Source organism: Bufo gargarizans, chromosome 10, assembly GCF_014858855.1.
Source record: "Bufo gargarizans isolate SCDJY-AF-19 chromosome 10, ASM1485885v1, whole genome shotgun sequence".
NCBI classification, from domain to species: domain Eukaryota; kingdom Metazoa; phylum Chordata; class Amphibia; order Anura; family Bufonidae; genus Bufo; species Bufo gargarizans.
In genome coordinates this window covers 124,016,248-124,035,800 of record NC_058089.1, presented here as the reverse complement: position 1 = coordinate 124,035,800, position 19,553 = coordinate 124,016,248, and the positions used below count along the sequence as shown (strand labels likewise).

General features: G+C 41.9%; 1 protein-coding gene across 3 annotated transcripts in view; it reads right to left on the bottom strand.

Moving 5' to 3' along the window:
- SPTBN2 (spectrin beta, non-erythrocytic 2) overlaps positions 1–19,553 on the bottom strand; it is a 258,310-nt gene that overhangs the window by 13,013 nt on the left and 225,744 nt on the right. For all 3 annotated transcript variants that reach the window (XM_044270585.1, XM_044270582.1, XM_044270584.1), the window contains 16 exons: positions 19,462–19,553; positions 15,571–15,688; positions 15,332–15,490; positions 14,767–15,069; positions 14,529–14,682; positions 13,521–14,391; positions 13,028–13,165; positions 10,090–10,846; positions 9,685–9,887; positions 6,633–6,723; positions 5,445–5,591; positions 4,405–4,668; positions 2,541–2,765; positions 1,984–2,073; positions 1,616–1,894; positions 1,366–1,496 (listed from right to left, as the gene is read on the bottom strand). The exon at positions 19,462–19,553 is cut by the window's right edge and continues 96 nt beyond it. In XM_044270585.1, coding sequence (XP_044126520.1) covers positions 1,366–1,496; positions 1,616–1,894; positions 1,984–2,073; positions 2,541–2,765; positions 4,405–4,668; positions 5,445–5,591; positions 6,633–6,723; positions 9,685–9,887; positions 10,090–10,846; positions 13,028–13,165; positions 13,521–14,391; positions 14,529–14,682; positions 14,767–15,069; positions 15,332–15,490; positions 15,571–15,688; positions 19,462–19,553 — 4,022 coding nt within the window. The remainder of the gene's footprint in view (positions 1–1,365; positions 1,497–1,615; positions 1,895–1,983; positions 2,074–2,540; positions 2,766–4,404; positions 4,669–5,444; positions 5,592–6,632; positions 6,724–9,684; positions 9,888–10,089; positions 10,847–13,027; positions 13,166–13,520; positions 14,392–14,528; positions 14,683–14,766; positions 15,070–15,331; positions 15,491–15,570; positions 15,689–19,461) is intronic.

Below are 19,553 nucleotides of genomic sequence, written 5' to 3'. Positions count from 1 at the left end.
CACTGGAGATCTGAAGAGTGCCTCGGCTTTCTCAAACAGCTGATCATGGGGGTGTTGGGAGTCTGACCCCTGCCAATGTCATATTGATGAGGATAGGCCATCAATATGAAAATGTACAAAAAAAAAAATGAAGTTTATATAGAGGATTGCCCAGACTGGATGCTATTGTATCAACTTTGCATCTGGAAGCAGGACTAGGTCTCTACTCGTCGTCATTCACCGACAGCAAATAAAGATTAGAAAATAGTACAAGTTTATAAAGTGATTTAAAATACCATTCACATAAAACCAGAATAGCCCTTTAAGTATGTCCATCCCTGTGTTCTCTCCCCTGTTTTAGGATATCTTAAAGGGTTATTCCCATCTCATCCCTCGTAAGCAGTGGCCAGGAGTGGCTGGAGTTATGCAAAGAGCCAAGCTGTCCTATGCGGTGTACATAATTTCCATAGCAGTGAGCTCATGGTTGTGTACTACACTGCGGGTTCTCTATCTTAGCCAAGAAAAGGATGAGAAGAAATGGGAACAAGGACGCTCACTGACTGAAGCACAAAAAAAAAAAAAAAACAGCCTAATTATTTTTAATTAGGTCAATCCATGTCCCATATTCAGACATTCTTTCTAAAGTAGGCTGATGGAAAGGTTATTGATATATTAAGCCATAAAACAGACTCCCTCACAAATTAAAGGGGTCGTCCAGCCTTTTTAAGCGATAGCCTATCCTCAGGATAGGCCATCCCTAGTTGATCAGTGGGGGTCTGACACTCCGCACCCCTCAATCAGCTGTTCAGTGTAGCTCTGTAGCTGTAGGTCAGCTAAAGAGCAAAGTCAGCATTGCAGTGGACAGCGCCCATCACTGCAGTGCTGCTTCCGTTGACTTCAAAGGGAGCAGCACTGCAATGACAAGTGCTTTCCACTACAATGTTGACGGTGCAGTGCAGTTCTGGCACCGCCTTCCAGTGACGGAGCTACAGAGCACCTGATTAGGAGTGCAGGGTATCAGACCCCCGCTAACCAGCTATAAATAATAAATTATTGTCATGGGACAACCCCTTTAAGAACACAGATCTTGTTCTTTTGTACTAAGAATGCACATCCAATAATATGCATGTTTAGTCAGTACATTATCGCAAAGATGCTTAGCGATAGATGCCTAAATACGTTACAGCTGCCCTAAAAATGTTCAGAATGCTATATGGCATGTTAGATTCGTAATTCATGAAGTAAAACTGAATATGAAGTAACAACCTATTTTTAAGTAAATTTACATCCCTGCTTTTCACTACACCGAGACCCAGGCTGATTTTACACAAGCTGGTATTATGTCTGCAAATCCCAGCCAAAGGAGGGAGTCTGCTGAAAGTTTACCTTTCTGGGTGGCCTCTGGAGACCATTTCTCTGCTGGAGTTGGCTAGTTGGTGAATGGTTTCAGCATAATCATCAAGAGCCTGCTCCATCACCAAGTGTTTCTTCAGCATCGCCTGAGCACCAATCTCATCCTGTAGAATTAAAACAGAAAAATAAAAATAAATTGGGGGCAGTATAATTTCCTGTATATAATGCCTGTATAATTTCCATGTCACCTAATTGTGCCATGTGCTAGCTATAGGTAACCAACCTTGGCCTTCTCTTCTGACATCATGTGCAGCTCTTGTTCGCCCATCCACGCTTCAGCCTCTGCGGCATCAGCATAAAACTGTTGAGCGGCATGAGATTCTTCGAGACGAGCGTGGCGCTTTGCGGCTTCTGTGGTAAGCTCCTCCCATGTGCTCCCCAGCAACTCCAGCCTCTCGCCTATCTCCTGAGCATCTAGGGCACTGTTCTTGACCATAGATTTCCCCCTTTCTAAAATATCATCAATCCGTGGCTGATGTCCTTGGATCTCTTTTTGCAGTGTCTGTGGTATAAAAAAAGATGATGGATAAAGAACATATTTCAATCTTCATCCTGAACATTCAACCTGTTAGGCAATAACGTTCAGCTAACCTGGTTTTTCTTTATAAGCAGCTGCACAGATGGCAGATCCTTCCCATGCTCTGTAGAAATGGCCAATGGCTTCTTCTCCTTCACCCAGAGCTGAGAGAGACATGCACAAAACATTAAATAACTGTTATGTACTAATATGTAGTCAATGACTTAAAGTTTTGTTTTTTGGCAATAATGATTTTTTAGCATGTGCCCCCTGAAAACATAAGATTCAAACTTACCTGCTTCCCCGCCGCGCCAGTCCTCTACTGGCAACGTTTTCCAGTCCCCACACACTGTTTCCTTCTGGCAGTACACAGGCATGGTGACATACACTACTCGTGGAAGCCAGTCAATGGCTGGAGCGGTGCATGTGACCATGACCATGCCCATGCACCGCCGGAAGAAAACAGTGCGGGGGACCAGAAGACGGAGCCAGCACGGAGTAGTGCAGTGGCATGGAACAAGCAAGTATGAATTTACTGTTGCAGAGAGCAGCGTGCAAGCACTTGCTGAAAAATCGTCATTACAAGAAAATTGTGACAATTGCGTTAAAAGTAGTTTGTGTAATTACTTACAATTTCATCTTCCAGATCTCTATTAAACTGGTGTCCCTCCTTCGATGCCAGCAACAGGTTTTTCCGCTCATCAAGTGGGGCACGTAGTTCTGAGAATTTCGTGGCAACTGTCCTGTTCTTTGAGTCTACTTCTACTATGTTGGCATCTTCCTGGCCAAGTGCCTGAGCCTGGCTCTGGATAGCCTCTAGTTCCTTTTCCCGGATTTCCATCTGGTTCTCCAGCATCTAAAAAACGATGTAAACATCAATCAGCTGTGACCAAGAGATTTTATCTATAGATGCCTTAGCCTGTATAGCATGGGAATATGTATGTGTGGGGATACTGCCGACCTCCCATAGTGTGAAACATTATAGTAACAGGATTTTACTACATTGAGGCGTGCGCCAACTATCGTATCGCTGGGGGTGCTGTTCGCAGGTAAATTCGTCTTACTCGATTATGAGCCTGTAATCATCAGCCCATTAGAACGGACATACAAATACCAGGAAAATATCAGCACAGGCACTGGTAGCTGAATCTTAAAGCAGCGATTTTGGTGGAAGGTTATTTGGTTTATATTTAGCAATATTAGTAACTGTTCGGTATTTAGCATTTATAGTGGGTAGGGAATGGGATATTACTTCTCCCAGGGCAATACGTCATGCACGGTTATTCCCACCACCTACTAGGGATCACATCAATATATACCATGATGTAGATGTAATCTTGTGTTAAAGGAAACGTGTCATCAGAAATTGACCTATTGTTTAAATCACATTTTTACGTCTAACATATTTTTTAAGAATTGTTATATTTAATTTTCCATGTCATTATCTTTATTCAAACAGAAAACATAAAATCCTGCAGTTTTCACACTGGCCACTAAGACTAAGAATAGGCGCAATTTCTTGCTCTGTACAGATCACTTTACTGCAATTACCTGCTTACCTATAGATACAGGTGATATCATTACAAGCAGGATTAGAATGACAGATAAGACGGGGGCCCACCATTCACAATAGGCGATTGTCAAATCTTATCTATTCTGCCCTTGTACAATGACCTCTGCACAGGTCACAGAGCATGCCTAGAAAACTCTCTCATAGAAGTCAATGAGGTCCGCCCCTGACCATTGTGTCTATGGCTGATGGTGGCTGCTGTAAAGCGATTTTCTTAATGCTTTGTAAATGCTGTTAAAGGGGTTCTTCAGTTATTTTTAACGGATTATCTATCCTCTGGATAGATCATCAGCATCTGATCGGTGGGGGTCGACACCGGAGACCCCCGCCAATCAGCTGTTTGTGAACGGAGCTTAGCCCCACCCGGGCCAGTGATACTAGTCGTGACGTCACTGGGCCTGAGGGAAACAGAGAGAAGGCCTTCTCAAACAGCTGATCGGCAGGGGTCCTGGGTGTCGGACCCCCGCCGATCAGATGCTGAAAGTCTATCTAGAGGATAGATCATCGGTTGAAAAGAACTGCAGAACCCCTTTAAGAACAGATCAGGCAAGATGGCCGCCCCCATAACAACGTTCAGCAAATAAAATAAAAAATCTGCAATTAGAAAATAAAAACACATTAGAAAAAAGGATGTGTAACTATCTGGCATTAACCAGCAGAAAATTATTTTAGTGACACATTTCCTTTAACTCCTCGTCATGATGTACATGACTCTTATTGCATTTCATCGCCTATACTCCATATTTCTACTTCTGATGTCATACACCAACCCCTCTCCCCTCTCTTCCCACCTCCCACTTATCCGTTCCTCCTTGGCACACACTGGAGATACTGCACTCCCCGCATGAGACTGATTGTTTAGTGGTTTTTAATTTCAAAAATTGAAATAAAGCTTCTTAAAAATGTACAAATGCCCCTCCTCTACCTGTTGCTTTTTTAATAGTATGTTCACACTGGTGAGGTCTTTTCCATAATCATCAGACTGAAGCTGGCCCTCAAGAGTTTGTAACCAGCTCTCTAATGCAGAGCAACTTTGTGTGAACAGCTCTGCCCGGTTGGCATCAAACAGGCACTGTGCTTTGCTTTGGGTGGTGGATTCCAGTTCATTCCAAAGAGCATGGAGGGAATCCAGCTTCTCTTGCACAACTGCTTCAAGTTCTGGTTTTTCGGCAATGAGCTGCTGCCCTTCCTAAAAAGAATCAGAGTTAAAATGAGAATAAAGGTAAAGATTATTCTGAATAAGCAGAAATCCATTATCCGATTTGGCTGATCCAGGAGAAGGTAAAAAGCTGCTATGAGGCAGCTGCCAACTGTCCACATAGAGCGATCTGGCTGACCATCTCATGTGTACAGGGGGCCTCCACCCCTGCCAAGAGATGGACTGGGCATGTTGGCTTTTACCAAGAAAAGATGGACTGGGCATGTTGGCTTTTACCAAGAAAAGATGGACTGGGCATGTTGGCTTTTACCATGCCTAATTAATCAATTGATCCAGTGGGCTCTGGCAGTAAATTTATTTCCTCTGCCCATTGAAATAAACAGGCATGTAGGGCCAAGCCAAATGTGCAAGTTTATAGTGGAAACTGGATATATAGCGGTTGACCAAACACCAATTCATGTGTATGACCAGCTTCCAGAGGTAAAGCACATCTTCCAGATCAATCACCACAGATAGATTTTAATATTACACTTTCAATAAAGACACCCAGACCCCTTTTCAAATCAATTAATGAAACACAACATACGGAGTATCAATGCTCTCAGCAGGAAAAGATCTGGTGGATTTCCCCTCACGTTGTAATGTCTAATAAACCAAGAGGCCTACTAGCAACACCTACATTAAAAAAAACGCTAAAAAAGTGTATTTATTGATGAAAAAAACAAAAAATAATATTGCTCAATATTAAATTGACTGAATAGTATCGAGTCATCACTTAATTACAGAAAGGTTTCCCTTTCATTTACCTTGTCTATTTTATCCAGCCAGTCTTTATTTGATGCCAGTTCAGCCATAAAGGCTTGATGCTTCTGCCATTTGCTGTGAAGGTTACGAGCTTCATCATAAGAGACATCTTGAGCCGTCAACATCTTTTCATTAATCCACAGAGTCAACTGTAAAATAGGTTACAATATTTTATTCTATACCATAAGATCTAGTACTATTCTCCACCCTTTCTCATCAGGTCGTTCTTAGGTCCATCATTTTTTGCTGATTAAGGTCCTAATATATCTTTATAACAATTGGAGCATTGTTTTGCATTCTGTCAAGTTTAATGTATGACAAAGAGCGCTCCGTTAGTTTTCAAGCACCATCTAGTGGCAGCTGAGCATGATGTATTAAAAAGGGGTTTTCTGAAATTCCTATACTCAGGATAGATCATTAGTATCGGATCTGTTGCGGTCTGATACTTAAGACCCCCGCCGATTAGCTGTCTGAGGAGGCCATGGTGCACTGGCGAGGATAGGTCATCAATATCAGAATTTTGGTATACCCTTTTAAATATATAAAGGGTATTTGTGGCTTTGTATAAGGGTACTTTCACAGTTGCGGCAGAGGATTCCGGTAGGCAGTTCAGTCGCCGGCAATCCGGACGCAAACGGATGGCATTTGTCAGACGGATCCGGATCAGTCTGACAAATCAATTTAAATACCGGATCTGTCTCTCTGGTGTCATCTGGAAAAACAGATCAGTATTTATTTTTTGCACAGATTTAAAAAAGGTCTGCGCATGCGTGGACCGGAAGAACTGATCCGCCAATGTGGCAATTTTAATGCCGGATCCAGCACTAATACATTTCAATAGGAATTAATGCCGGATCCGACATTCCGGCAAGTGTTCAGGATTTTCGTCTGGAGAGAAAAATGCAGCATGCTGCGGTATTTTCTCCGGCCAAAAACGTAAGAGGGACTGAACTGAAGACATCCTGATGCGTCCTGAACAGATTGCTCTCTATTCAGAATGCATTAGGATAAAACTGATCAGTATTTTTCCAGTATAGAGCCTCTGTGACAGAACTAAGAAAAACGCTAGTGTGAAAGTACCCTTAAACACTAAAAAGACAATTTAATTTTTTTATTATTCAGCAAAGAGTTTTGAACCCATTTAGATCAATAAAAAGGGGGATATTCACTTATTTAGAACAGCTCCTTACCTCTTGACAATCCTGAAGGAAATGTTGTAGATCACGATTGTCCTTCAGTCGAGATAGAACATCATTAGCTGTTGCTCTGTTTTTCTTGTGTCTAGGGATAAAAAGTGTAGAGTGAACCAAAAGAGAAGAGACATAACATATAAAATTGGGCAAGGAGATGCCGGCTATCTCTTAAGGGGGTTCATCTCTGAAACCGGACACAACCCAATCTGCTCTCATTCACCATCAATGAGTGGAGCAAATCTGATCTCATTTACCATGAATGAGTGGAGCATCAGGGCTATTTACTCTCCGATGCCCCCCCCCCCTCCTCCTCGCTGAAACGCACAGGGCAAGGGAATTTTTTGTGAGATTCGGTGATGTACCGAGCTCTCCATGGGTAAGCTAGACGGAGGCTTTCTCCTAGCAGTGAGCCCGGTGACATAATTGGCACTAATGGCTAGGGCAGCGCTAAAGCTAACCCATTAGCTAACCCACTGCCTAGCAGTGTCGAAAGGTAAACATACAGCCCTTGTTCTGCGCGATACAGTGCAGGGCACAGTGAATGAGAACAGATGGAGTTGTGTCTGGGTTCAGCTCTGAACCCAGACAACCCCTTTAAACTGGCTCAGCAGCAAATTGAGAAGCGCGAGTATTAATAGGGTTGTCTGAGTGATACAGATTATATTCAGAAGCCTCAGAATGGTATAAAATAACCATATGATACCTCACTGATCCCCCCACACTTTACCAACCCCCCTCGCTGGCCTCTTTTCCAGGTGCCTCAACATGCAAAAAAAAAAACAGTCAATTTCTGTCTGCAGCGGCGCCCATCCTTAGAAATTGATTCAATAAGTGGACATTTCCTGCATGTAGAGAGGCCCTAGGTAGCAGAGAAAATTCCTAGCTGCAGTGACGATGTCACATTGAAAAACGTGACCACTGCAGTCAATTACTGACCTCAGAGGTGCACTGAGGAGGCCAGTGATTAGCTGCTGTGGTCACGTGCTCTCAACATCTCATCTCTTCAACCAGAGAAACAAAGCTCCAGGGGGAGCATCCGCACTGGACCCAATGTGCAAGTAATGAGGTTTTTCATTATTTTATGCCATTTCCCACCATTGATGTTTTCTTTGCTGAAATTAAACAACCCCCTTAAAAAGGGAAACAGAAGCAAGAATCCAAGCACAAAAAAAGCTTAAAACAATCTCCTTATGTGTCTTTGTTATCTGCTCTTGTATTGTTAGATATCACAACTGCAGACCATAAAAAATAAACCAGAAACGCAGTGCACTATTCTCTCAGGCTGCAGCCATGTCTACTACCCCTCTTCTTCCCCCTCTTATGCTAATGCACACAGGCCAGGAAGTGTTGGAGGAGGGGGCTGGGTTTAGTGTTGCCATTTTGTTGGAAGGAATCTCTGTGTTAGTAATAGTACAAAATAGATTTGTTACAACCATGTGGAGCTGTAATAGACTACAGAATACTACATCTACCAAGAGGAATCCCCATCCCCACTCAAATATATACAAATATAACCAAGAAAACTGTTTGTGGCGACAGTCTATCTAATCGATCAGATCTTCTTCTGTAGTGATGGTCGTTATTACTAAAGTTGTGTTCACATCACGTTTTTCTTCTACATTTAATGTATACACATGATTTATACATTAAAGGGATTCTGTCACCAGATTTAACCCTATTAAACTAGCTGACATTAGCGACGTGGTAATGTCAGCTAAACCTAACTAGCCTATGCCCCCCCCCCCCTGCTCCTAGAGGCTAATTAGCATATTATAAAAGTTAGATTTCTGGCGTAATGGGGGCATAGATAAAAGTAGGAATAGGCTAGTTAGGTTTAGCTGACATTAGCACATCGCTAATGTCAGCTAGCTTAATAGGGTTAAATCTGGGGACAGAAACCCTTTAAATGGCTGCTTCAGACGAATGTCATACAGTGGCATCTGCTGAAGATGAAAATAGACTATTGCCAGTCACTGCTAGAGATGAAGAGTCTGGATGTGTGGAATTTTTTAAAAGAGGAAAACTGTACTGTGCATCAGTGCACATTATAGGAAGAGGGATATAAGGACAGCACAATTCCCATTATGCTCAGACGGTTATTATGGGGCATCAGAAGCCATTATATGGAGAGGGATATAAGAGGAGAGAACTACAAGTCCCAGCATTTATAGGATGATATTATGGGCTGAGACGCTCAGAGTCACTCAGATGACATTACAGGTAGGGAGTGTAAGAAAAGAACTAAAACTTTTCGTTTTTGACAGAAGCACTAACCTCTCACAGACACAACACAGGAGTTCCACCCACATCGTGACATCACACACACGGAGTAAGTGGCTGTGGCGCTCAATAGCCCTATAGCACTGCAGCCAGATCTATTTGCTGGCATTTCAGTGTGGTTAAGCCCCGCCCCTCTCCTGAACGTCCTGTTCAGTGTGTGTGATGTCAGGCTCGTCCCCCAGCCGTTCTGTGGCCAAAGATGGGGAGGTCAACGGGAAGGACAAAGTGCGTTGTCTTCTAAACTGCTTACAGCACCTTGTAGCTGTGGCTGTGTGTCTACTATGGATTAAATAAATGTTTTTTTCAAGGTTTAGTTCCCCTTTAATGCTTTTATTTGTGATGTCAAAAGCAAAGGAATCCATTATTAGGGTCTATTCACACGTCCGTTTTTTCTTTCCTGATCTGTTCCGTTTTTTGCTGAACAGATCTGGACCAGATCTGGACCCATTCATTTTCAATGGGTCCTGAAAAAAAATCAGACATTGTGCTGTCCGTTTTTTTTCAGGACCCATTGAAAATGAATGTGTCCAGATCTGGTCCAGATCTGTTCAGCAAAAAACGGAACAGATCAGGAAAGAAAAAACGGACGTGTGAATAGACCCTTACTAAAACACGTTAAAAAAAGACAGTGAAGAAAGTCTTGTCAAGAAAACAGATCTGGCCTATTACAATTAGCATTACAGATCTATGCCCGAGACTTAAAACAGGCCAGGGTCACAACAAGTAAGAACTTAGCATTTCTATCAACTGATGGACAATTTTTACTCACCTTTCATCAATGGATGTGACTTTTTCCTGAATCTTCTCAGAATTTACATTTTCCTCTTGAATTAGCTTCTTTCCTGATTCTACTAGACCACGTATTTTTTCATCATTAGCATCCATGGTGGTCATAAAGTCCTCATGACGCTTGATTGCAGCTTCTGCTGCCTGGAGGGTAGTTGGCATTTCCGTATGGGATAGAACGTACTCCTAAAAGAAGTTACCGGTAAATGGGGTTTGGTTAAACAGAACTACAGGGCAGTATTCTCAGTTCTGTGATACCTCATGACTACAGGAGCAAATGTTTTAGAAACGAAATTCTTTATGGAACAAGATACATAAATGTCCATTTTTATGAAATGATAGGGATGTAAAATATGAAAGACAGTAGTAGAAGTCCATTTGGCCTCACCTGGTTATTTAGGAAACCTTCCACTTGCTTGGTGTCTCTCAGGAACACTTGGAAGCTGTAACCCTGAGAAAGCAGTTGGTGCCTGTTTTCCCACATTTGTCCCAACTCATTCCAGCCTGTATCCAGTGCTTTCAACCTCTGCTGCAGAAACATATATTGGGCATCTGTCTGACCACGAGTTACCTCCTCACCAACCTCCCTTATTCGTTTGTAGTCCGCTCCATAGCGCTCAATTTCATTTCTAATGCTTTCATGCTGTGCAAGCAAACGCTCTGCCTCAACCAAATCAGCAGGAACATCCTCAGACGCAACTGCAGTTTGTGCTCGTGACAACCAGCTCTGGAAGTCATCTAGATCACGCAAAAAGCCTTGCAGCTTGCTTGCTTCACCTAAAGTTTCTTCTCTTCTTTTCATTGTGTCCTTCAATTCATCCCATGTCTCATCTATCTCAGAGAGATCACCAGCTATAGCAGGGGCTTTTTGTGGATGTTCTGAAGCAAGTTTTTCTGATTCAGTATGGAGGTCACCTACTTTCTTTTGTATGGCTTCTAGGTCACGTTCCATACCAGTAAGTTTACGCTGGAGCGCAGTAACTCCTGCCAAATCATTGCCCAGGCTCTGTGTGGATTCAATGATCTTAGTCTTTTCTCTCATCCAGCACACTGTCTCATTACATTCCAGGTGATAATTCTGAATTTCAAGGGCAGAATCAAGAGCAATTTTCTTCTGACCAACAAGTTGACGGAAATGATTCCATCTGCAAAAAAATAAAAATATATTGTTACACAGTGAGAGGTTTTGTCTGGGAAAACAGGTATGTGCTGCTGGGCTGATTTACAGCCAAGTGAGGTCAAATACCGGACCGGGTTTTAAGTGCCGGTCCGGGTTTTGGCAGCACCTGGCTGTCCTTAAATAGGCAGCTGGGCTCAGAAGCCAAGTCTCTGTGTGGGGATCTGGGTGCCTTGTGTCTGGATGAAGGCTTGCTACCTGTTTGGCATGAATTGCTGCATGGTGTGAATTACCACCAACACCACAAGGTGACTTTTTGTTTGTTTATGACTGCTTGTTTTGTCACTTGCCTAAAGTGTGAATAAAACACTGAACTGTTTGATCCACAGAACTTGTTGCCTCTATACTGCGTCTGCTAATCCTGTCTACCAGAGGGAAACCCCACATTATTTATAGTCATTGGAGTAAATGTAGTGAGCACAGTACATCCTATCCTCACCCTTAGGGCTCATGCACACAAAAAGTTATTATTTTTCCGTGTCTATACTGTATGCAGAACCATCCACTTCAATTGGACCACAAACAACGGAAATGACTCCATGCGCATTCCATGCCCATATGTCTGCATGGCCGTTCCGCAAAAAAACTGAACATTTCGGACAAGGATAGGACTGTTTTATTATTGCCTGGACGTTCCATAAAATGCGGAGTACATGTTTTGTGGATCTGCAATTTGTGGACCGCAAAACAGCCAACGGTTGTGTGCATGAGCCTTTAAATTTATTGAAAGATGGGATTTTATCCATATATAAAGTTCATAGCGCCCTGTTACTATACGTGTCCTCACATCTCCGAACATGTGGTGGAGATGGCCGACATGAATATTACACTTTTGTCTCCCCCTTGTAGTGAACACGATGCATCAATCATGAAATTCTAACACCGGTTACCGGTTGGCAACACATGCACAGTGCAGACTGCGGTACGCTAATGCAAAAATGTGTGTAGGTCCAGAGGAGGAGTGTCAGTCCACTTGTTATGTATAACCAGCTAAATGATTGCGTTATATACACTTCATAATCTCTAGCATCACAAGATGTAGATATTGGATGATAGCTATGATCTCACTTTTGTATTATATTTTTGGATAATTAGCTCACGTAAACTGTAGTTATGCTCTGCATTTTACACTAGCTGGGTAGTTTCTGATGTAAGGCTCTGGTACCAAATAAGCACCCTGTCGCTACTGCTTGACAAAAAGTAGTAAACTCTAACATTCTTTAAAAAGGTTAAATAATTCAAGATTCAAAAGTCGGAACATAATCTTCTACCCATATGGCTTACACAGATTGGTTTTCCTCCTTTTGTCCCTTGGTTTGCCATTAATACTGCTCCATATTCTTTATTTGAGATAAAAATGAGAAGAGTGACTAACCCTAATACCTATATTTATTACCAAAAAAATAAAAAATTATAAAAAGCCTTAAATGGACATGTCACATGGGCCAGGAGCATACTGAGAGGACAGTGTTCCTCTGATAACAGATGAGGGAAATTAGGTTAGCGAAATGCACCAGAATTCTAGCACAATTTGCTCCAGCAAACTGATGTACAGGCCTTGTACTAGATTTATGGGTTTTAAATATTTTTTATGCCTCACTAAACAATTTTTAAGAGTTTACAAAAGGGGGGGGGGGGGGGTAAAAGGAGACTTAAAATGCACCAAATTGCACCAAAAGGGTCATAAGGAAGAGAAAATATGTGGCAAACCTCAAAGTGCATGAGCCATTTTGAATGCTGCATGTTCTGCCTGCCTGGTATAGTTATAAGCAGCCCGAATGTCAAACAGTAATACTACATCTCTGCCAATGATCTAAGACCATAGAAAAACATAAAAAAATATATTTAAAAAAACACCACCACATGCACCTCCCTGTCCACCTATATATGAAATAAACCATTCAGTGTGGCCGATTCCTATTGAACAGTCCACATTCTCATACCATGATGCATCCGAGTCACACATTTACGCCATTTCTATGTGAACAACATGCCATATTTCCACCACTTTTGTCCCCAGTGAATGCTCTCATTCAAGTACCCATGATTCATTAGAATGCAAGCATTAAAGCACTTAGTTATTATCTTTTGCATCATACGATGAATCAGAACTTGAAACATCTCCAATGAAAGCAATAAGTATTCTTACCGGGAGTTTAACTGATCTTGCATATTCCGGATACTGTCTTCATTTCTGTGGTCAGTGTTCAGCAGCTGCCCAGCCACTTCATTTACAGAGGCGATTCTTGATGCCAAACTGTTCATTTCTGCCTCGAGCGTTTCAAACCTGCAACACAGATTCTTTAGGTAACCTCTATAAATCAATCTTTGCCTGATAACTGCAGAGAGCTTATCAAGTTTCTGAGGACAAGAAATATGCAAAATGACATATGATGACCACCTCAAGATCCAATTACGGTAAATGTAAGATAATCTAAATGTTCTATGAATACCTGCATGGAAGTCAGTAAATGTCTAGGTGGATGGTGGCCAACTGGGTATCATGTGTTTTCAGCACTTATCAATGAAATTTATCAATATGTGCCTTTTCTGAACTAATTTGCTAGATAGATATTTTAGATGTGTGCTTTAGCTTTTTTCACTGTTATGACAGGCACCTACAAGAATCTACACAAACTTACCTTTGCTGGACAACTTCCAGATCTTCAAGTTTCTCTGGGATCTCCATTCCGTTTAGCCACTGTTCTTTTTCATCTATCCAAAGTATGCAAGCATCTGCTTCGCTAAACATTTTATAAAGAGCTAGTGAGTCTTGAAGGGCCTGCTTACGATGAGCAGCCAAAGTCACCAGCTCATCATAACGTTGCTCCAAAGCAGGAAGTCTTCCATCAACCTCTGGAGAATGAGAGTATGTTGTTGGCAAACTACTGGCTTGTTCATGTAGAGTATCGATAGCTGGTCGGTGATTGAGTATCTCCTCTTCCATATCTTTGTGTTTCTTAATTAACCTTTGTGTTGAGTATTCATCATGGCCTACATCATTAGTTGAAACAAGTCTCAAAGTGTCTAGAATCCAAACCTCAGCATCATTGGCATCAGCTTGGAACTGGTAGTAACTATAGGCTTCCCTCAATTTCTGTTCCCTGTCTTCAGCCAAAGCTTCAAGCTGCTTCCATTGTTCTTTAACTTCCAATATTTTCTCTTCAATTTCTCTGGCTCCAAAGTGACCCTGTGCTACAAGTTCTTCACCTTCAGCTACTGTCTGTTGCAGTGGCCCGTAACGCCCACTCATTTCATCACGGAAAGCATTATGCTTGCTGATTAACCTTAAGGAGCTGGTAATATCTTTACCATAGTCATCAGACATTAGAAGGCGACTTTGTTCTCGGATCCAAGCTTCCTCTTCAACCATATCCCAGAAGAATTTCCAAAGTCTCCTAGACTCCTCTAGTTTAGACCTTCGAGCTGCAGATAGATTGCACAATTCTGCATATCGCTGTTCTAAAAGCTGTACACGCTTTCGTACCAACTCTGGGTCACATGGTTTGTAATCTAGATGATAACAAAAAATATATATTTAATAACAAATTTCATGTTCTCCATTCTTGCGCTCTAATGTTAATCCGCCAGGTCTTAGATTTAGGCTACACTACTGGTTACAATTCTCATGCAAATCATTTTCTACATACCTTCATCATCAGTCATGAATTTTTGTGCAACAGCGCCAACTGATTTTACGCGTTCTGACTGAACAGCAATGTCAGCCTCCACTAGTGTATGAGTTTGTAGAAGATCTTCTACGCCATGAAGGTGTTTTCCATAATCTTCAGACTGAAGACGGCCCTGATTGAAGAGAAGACAATAAAAGATATAATTTCAACGTGTAACGACAATCATGTAAAGCAAAGGTTTCAGAATCATCCATACCTTCATATCATCTGTCCAGTCCATGAGATACATCAGATCTTGGAACATTCTTTGAAGTTCTAGGTTCATCAAGAGTCTTCGGCGCCTGGCTGCAACCAGCTCCCTTAAATAATCCCATAAACGGGTCACATTATTCTTACGAGCCAAAATTCTTCTAATGTCATGATAATTCTCTGCCTCTAGTTCATTGGCAACTGCATTTACTGCTTGTACACGTTCGCTGTAGGCAATAATATCTGTCTCAATAGCTTCATGTTTCCGCACGGCAGCTTCAACTGCAGCAAGGTCCACACCAAAGTTATCCTATAATGTAAGAGGGAAGGTCAGATTAAAGCTTTTTATAACAAGGTCTTGGTGTATGGGTTTTAGAAAGTACTAAATAGTGGGGTACTCCAGTAACAGCAGTAATATATATTCCCTATTCCATCACTATTCCATTACATTACCCCTATAAATTTAGTGAAGTTTATGAAACAAAGAAATAAATGCAGATTTATAAACGTGATTAACGTAAGCAAATATACAAAAAAAATGACTTGGGTAACACAACCAGGTGAGACAATACCTGTGAGACAAGACGCTGGTTCTCACTTAACCAGGTTTCTCTCATGGCTGCCTTCCGATCAAATCTAGCTGCCAACTGCTCCAATTTTTCTTGGCGAATCAGCTCGTTGCGCAAGGCAAGCTCTCGTTCATGTTCTGCCTTCTCCAGGCGCTCCCAGGCCTTCAACAATAAAAGAGCAAGTTATTTCAGCAACAGAAAACGCACAGCACTCAGAAAGTGAACGGTGGTATAGACTGTACCTTGTTTATATCAGATATAAGTTTTCCTTCCCTTGGAGTATAGACCTTTTGATTGTTTGCTCTCATTTTACTCTGTATGGTAAAGAGGAGAACTTCCAAATTTCCTTTCTCTGTGAACCTGAAATATTAAAAATAAAAAAATAAAAAAAAACTGTACATACATGGACATTACTACCACTGTTCTACAGGGGCTGGCTATGCAAAAAATGGCCTCAAACTTTGTGGATAAAGGACTTTGTCACTTGAGCAAGTGGTATTTATCACGTAGAGAAACTTTATACGAGGCACTAAGGCCCCTTTCACAAAAGTGTTCCATGCGGGTGCGATGTGTGAAGTGTACGCATAGCACCTGCACTGAATCCTGACGCATTCATTTCAATGGGGCTGTGTACATGAGCGTTTTTTTTTCACGCATCAGTTCTGCGTTGCATGAAAAACGCAGCATGTTCTATATTCAGTGTTTTTCACACAGCCCTGGCTCCAAAGAAGTGGATGGGGCTTCAGTGACAAACGCGTTCCATCCAGATGAAATCCGGATACAGTCCGGGTGCAATGCGTTTTTCACTGATGGTTGCTAGGAGATGTTGTTTGTAAACCTTCATTTTTTTGTCACGAGTGTGAAAAACGCATCAAAACGCATTGCACCCGCGTGGAAAAAACGGAACACGATCGCAGACAAAACTGACTGAACTTGCTTGCAAAATGGTGCAAGTTTCACTGAACTGTGAAAGAGGCCTTACTAAAATGTATTGTTAGGCCTCTTTCCCACGGACAATACGGATTGGCTCCGGATGCGTTCAGTAAAACATGCACCATTTTGCAAGCAAGTTAAATCAGTTTTGTCTGCAATTGCGTTCAGTTTTTCATTTTTTACCACTGCGCGGATGCAATGCGTTTAGATTTTTCTTTTTTTCGCGTGCGTGATAATAAACTGAAGGTTTACAAATAACATCTCTTAGTAACCATCAGTGAAAAACGCATCGCATCCGTATGCAATGCATTTTTCACTGAAGCCCTATTCAATTCTATAGGGCCAGGACTGAGTGGAAAACGCAGAATATAGAACATGATGCGTAAAAAAAAAAAAATATCCGCTCATGTACACAGACCCATTGAAATTAACGGGTCAGGATTCAGTGCGGGTGATATGTGTTCACATCACACATTGCACCTGTGCGGAAAACTTGCTCGTATGAAAGGGGCATTATTATCCATATTGCTTCCTTTGCTGGCTGGATTAATTTTTTCCCCATCACATTATACACTGCTTGTTTCCATGGTTACAACCAACCTGCAATCCATCAGACCATGGAAGCGCACATAGGCCAGTGCTTTTTCCTATAGTGTGCAAGCACGACCACCGCTGATGGATACCAGGGTGGTCGTAACCATGGAAATGAGCAGTGTATAAATATGATGGAAAAATGAATGCAGCCACCAAAGGAGACAATATGGACAATCACAATACATTAGTAAGTGCCTTGTATTAACTTTCTCTACATGATAAATGTTATTTGCTGAAGGGACTTAATCCCTTCAAGCTTTTCAATACTTTTTGGCAAACGTAACAGAATAGATTAGACTGTAGGTGTTATGTGACAGTTGGACATGGGGTTTATTTTTTATTTTGATGGATGTAGAAGATTAGAAACCACCGGAAAGTAACTAGATGGAGGCGCAGAAAGCAGAAGAGTTAATGAGAAGATCAAAACCAAGAGGAAACGCTTCTGTTATCTCAGAAGTTTTGGCTTGGCACAGGATTATGAGCAGATGGTTGTATGCGTTGATGAAAACTCACTTAAACACAGGTAGGATGTTGACTCGGGCAGTCATCCAACATCTCTAGTCAGATAAATCCCTCTCAGAAATATTCAAGTATTGTACAGATTGCTCTACTTGGGTGATAGGTTAGCATTTTTGGGGCAGCTCAGTTGTGACTGGTTGTTTTACACAATCATTTTGAAACACATTGTTGTATTGACCGGCTACATCACAGAACTACCAATGTGGTGGGACCTAAAAACTCCCAATTATCTATCCCAGCGTCAGGATACGTTCTGTCACACATACTGACTGCCCCACGACCAGCGGCTAATGAACCAAGTGGGGTAACTGCCACGCGGTTAGCCATCAAAGGGGTTGTATCACTTCAGCAAGTGGCATTTATCATGTAGAGAAAGTTAATACAAGCCACCTACTAATGTATTGTTATCCTCCATATTGCTTCCTTTGCTGGCTAGATTCATTTTCCCATCAAATTATACACATCTTGTTTCCGTGGTTACGACGTTTTTTGTGCCACCAAGTGGGATGAGGAAAAAAAGTATTCTCAATTTTTTTTATATGGTGTTTGTTGTGCGAGATATGTCACATGTTATTTGTACTTCTTACATTTTTGTATTATTTTTTTAAAGGAAAAAGCTTTTTTTGCTGCACTTTTCTTTTTCATAATTTCTATTTAACCTTTTAGCCCCAGGCTTGACCATGTACTGCAGTGTTTTGTGCCAATGTATATCAATGAGACTCTCCCCCATCTCTGTCTAACCACTTAGATACCACAATCGCTATGGACTGTGGACTCTAAGGCCCCTTTCACACGGGCGTTGCGGGAAAATGCGCGATTTTTCCGCGTGAGTGCAAAACATTGTAATGCGTTTTGCACTCGCGTGAGAAAAATCGCGCATGTTTGGTACCCAAACCCGAACTTCTTCACAGAAGTTCAGGCTTGGGATCAGTGTTCTGTAGATTGTATTATTTTCCCTTATAACATGGTTATAAGGGAAAATAATAGCATTCTGAATACAGAATGCATAGTAAAATAGCGCTGGAGGGGTTAAGAAAAATAAAAATAATTTAATTCACCTTAATCCACTTGATCGCGCAGCCGGCATCTCTTCTGTCTTCATCTTAGCTGTGTGCAGTAACAGGACCTGTGGTGACGTCACTCCGGTCATCACATGATCCATCAGATGATCTTTTACCATGGTGATGGATCATGTGATGGACCATGTGATGACCGGAGTGACGTCACCACAGGTCCTGTTCCTGTACAGCTAAGATGAAGACAGAAGAGATGCCGGGCTGCGCAATCAAGTGGATTAAGGTGAATTAAATTATTTTATTTTTTTAACCCCTCCAGCGCTATTGTACTATGCATTCTGTATTCAGAATGCTATTATTTCCCCCCTATAACATGTTATAAGGGAAAAAAAATTATGATCGGGTCTCCATCCCGATCGTCTCCTAGCAACCGTGTGTTAAAATCGCACCGCATCTGCACTTGCTTGCGATTTTCACGCAACCCCATTCATTTCTATGGGGCCTGCGTTACGTGAAAAACGCACAATATAGAGCATGCTGCGATTTTCACGCAACGCACAAGTGATGCGTGAAAATCACCGCTCATGTGAACAGCCCCATAGAAATGAATGGGTCGGGATTCAGTGCGGGTGCAATGCGTTCAACTCGCGCATCCGCGCGGAATACTCGCCCGTGTGAAAGGGGCCTTAAGGGTTTAAATGGGCAGGATAAGAGGCCAGCTGTCAGCCTAGCCTCACATGTGCACAGCTTCTGAGCCTGTATGTCACACAATGCCTTAAGGCATTATATGATCAAGACACATGTCTTAGAGGTCACACCAATATACGTTTATACAGCATCACCTCGCTCTGGAGGATTTGACGCAATCTTATATTCTGTGGTCAACTCTCTGAATTTGATGGGTGCTCCAAGACACGTTTGTTCGGTCGAGATAATTGCCAAATGAAAAGGAATTTCTAGGGGTGACAAACCTCAAATTTATTTGGCCAACCAAAAACATCAATTGAATAAATCTTTAGGACCGCAGCGGACATAGCTACACATCGAGCTAGGTAGAAAAATAAAACTCACTTGGGAGGCTTCTCTACCGTTCGGTAAGTGTTGAAGGCTTGAAGCTGGTTTTGAACACCAGTCAAGGAGTTCGCCAACTTTCGATCATTGAG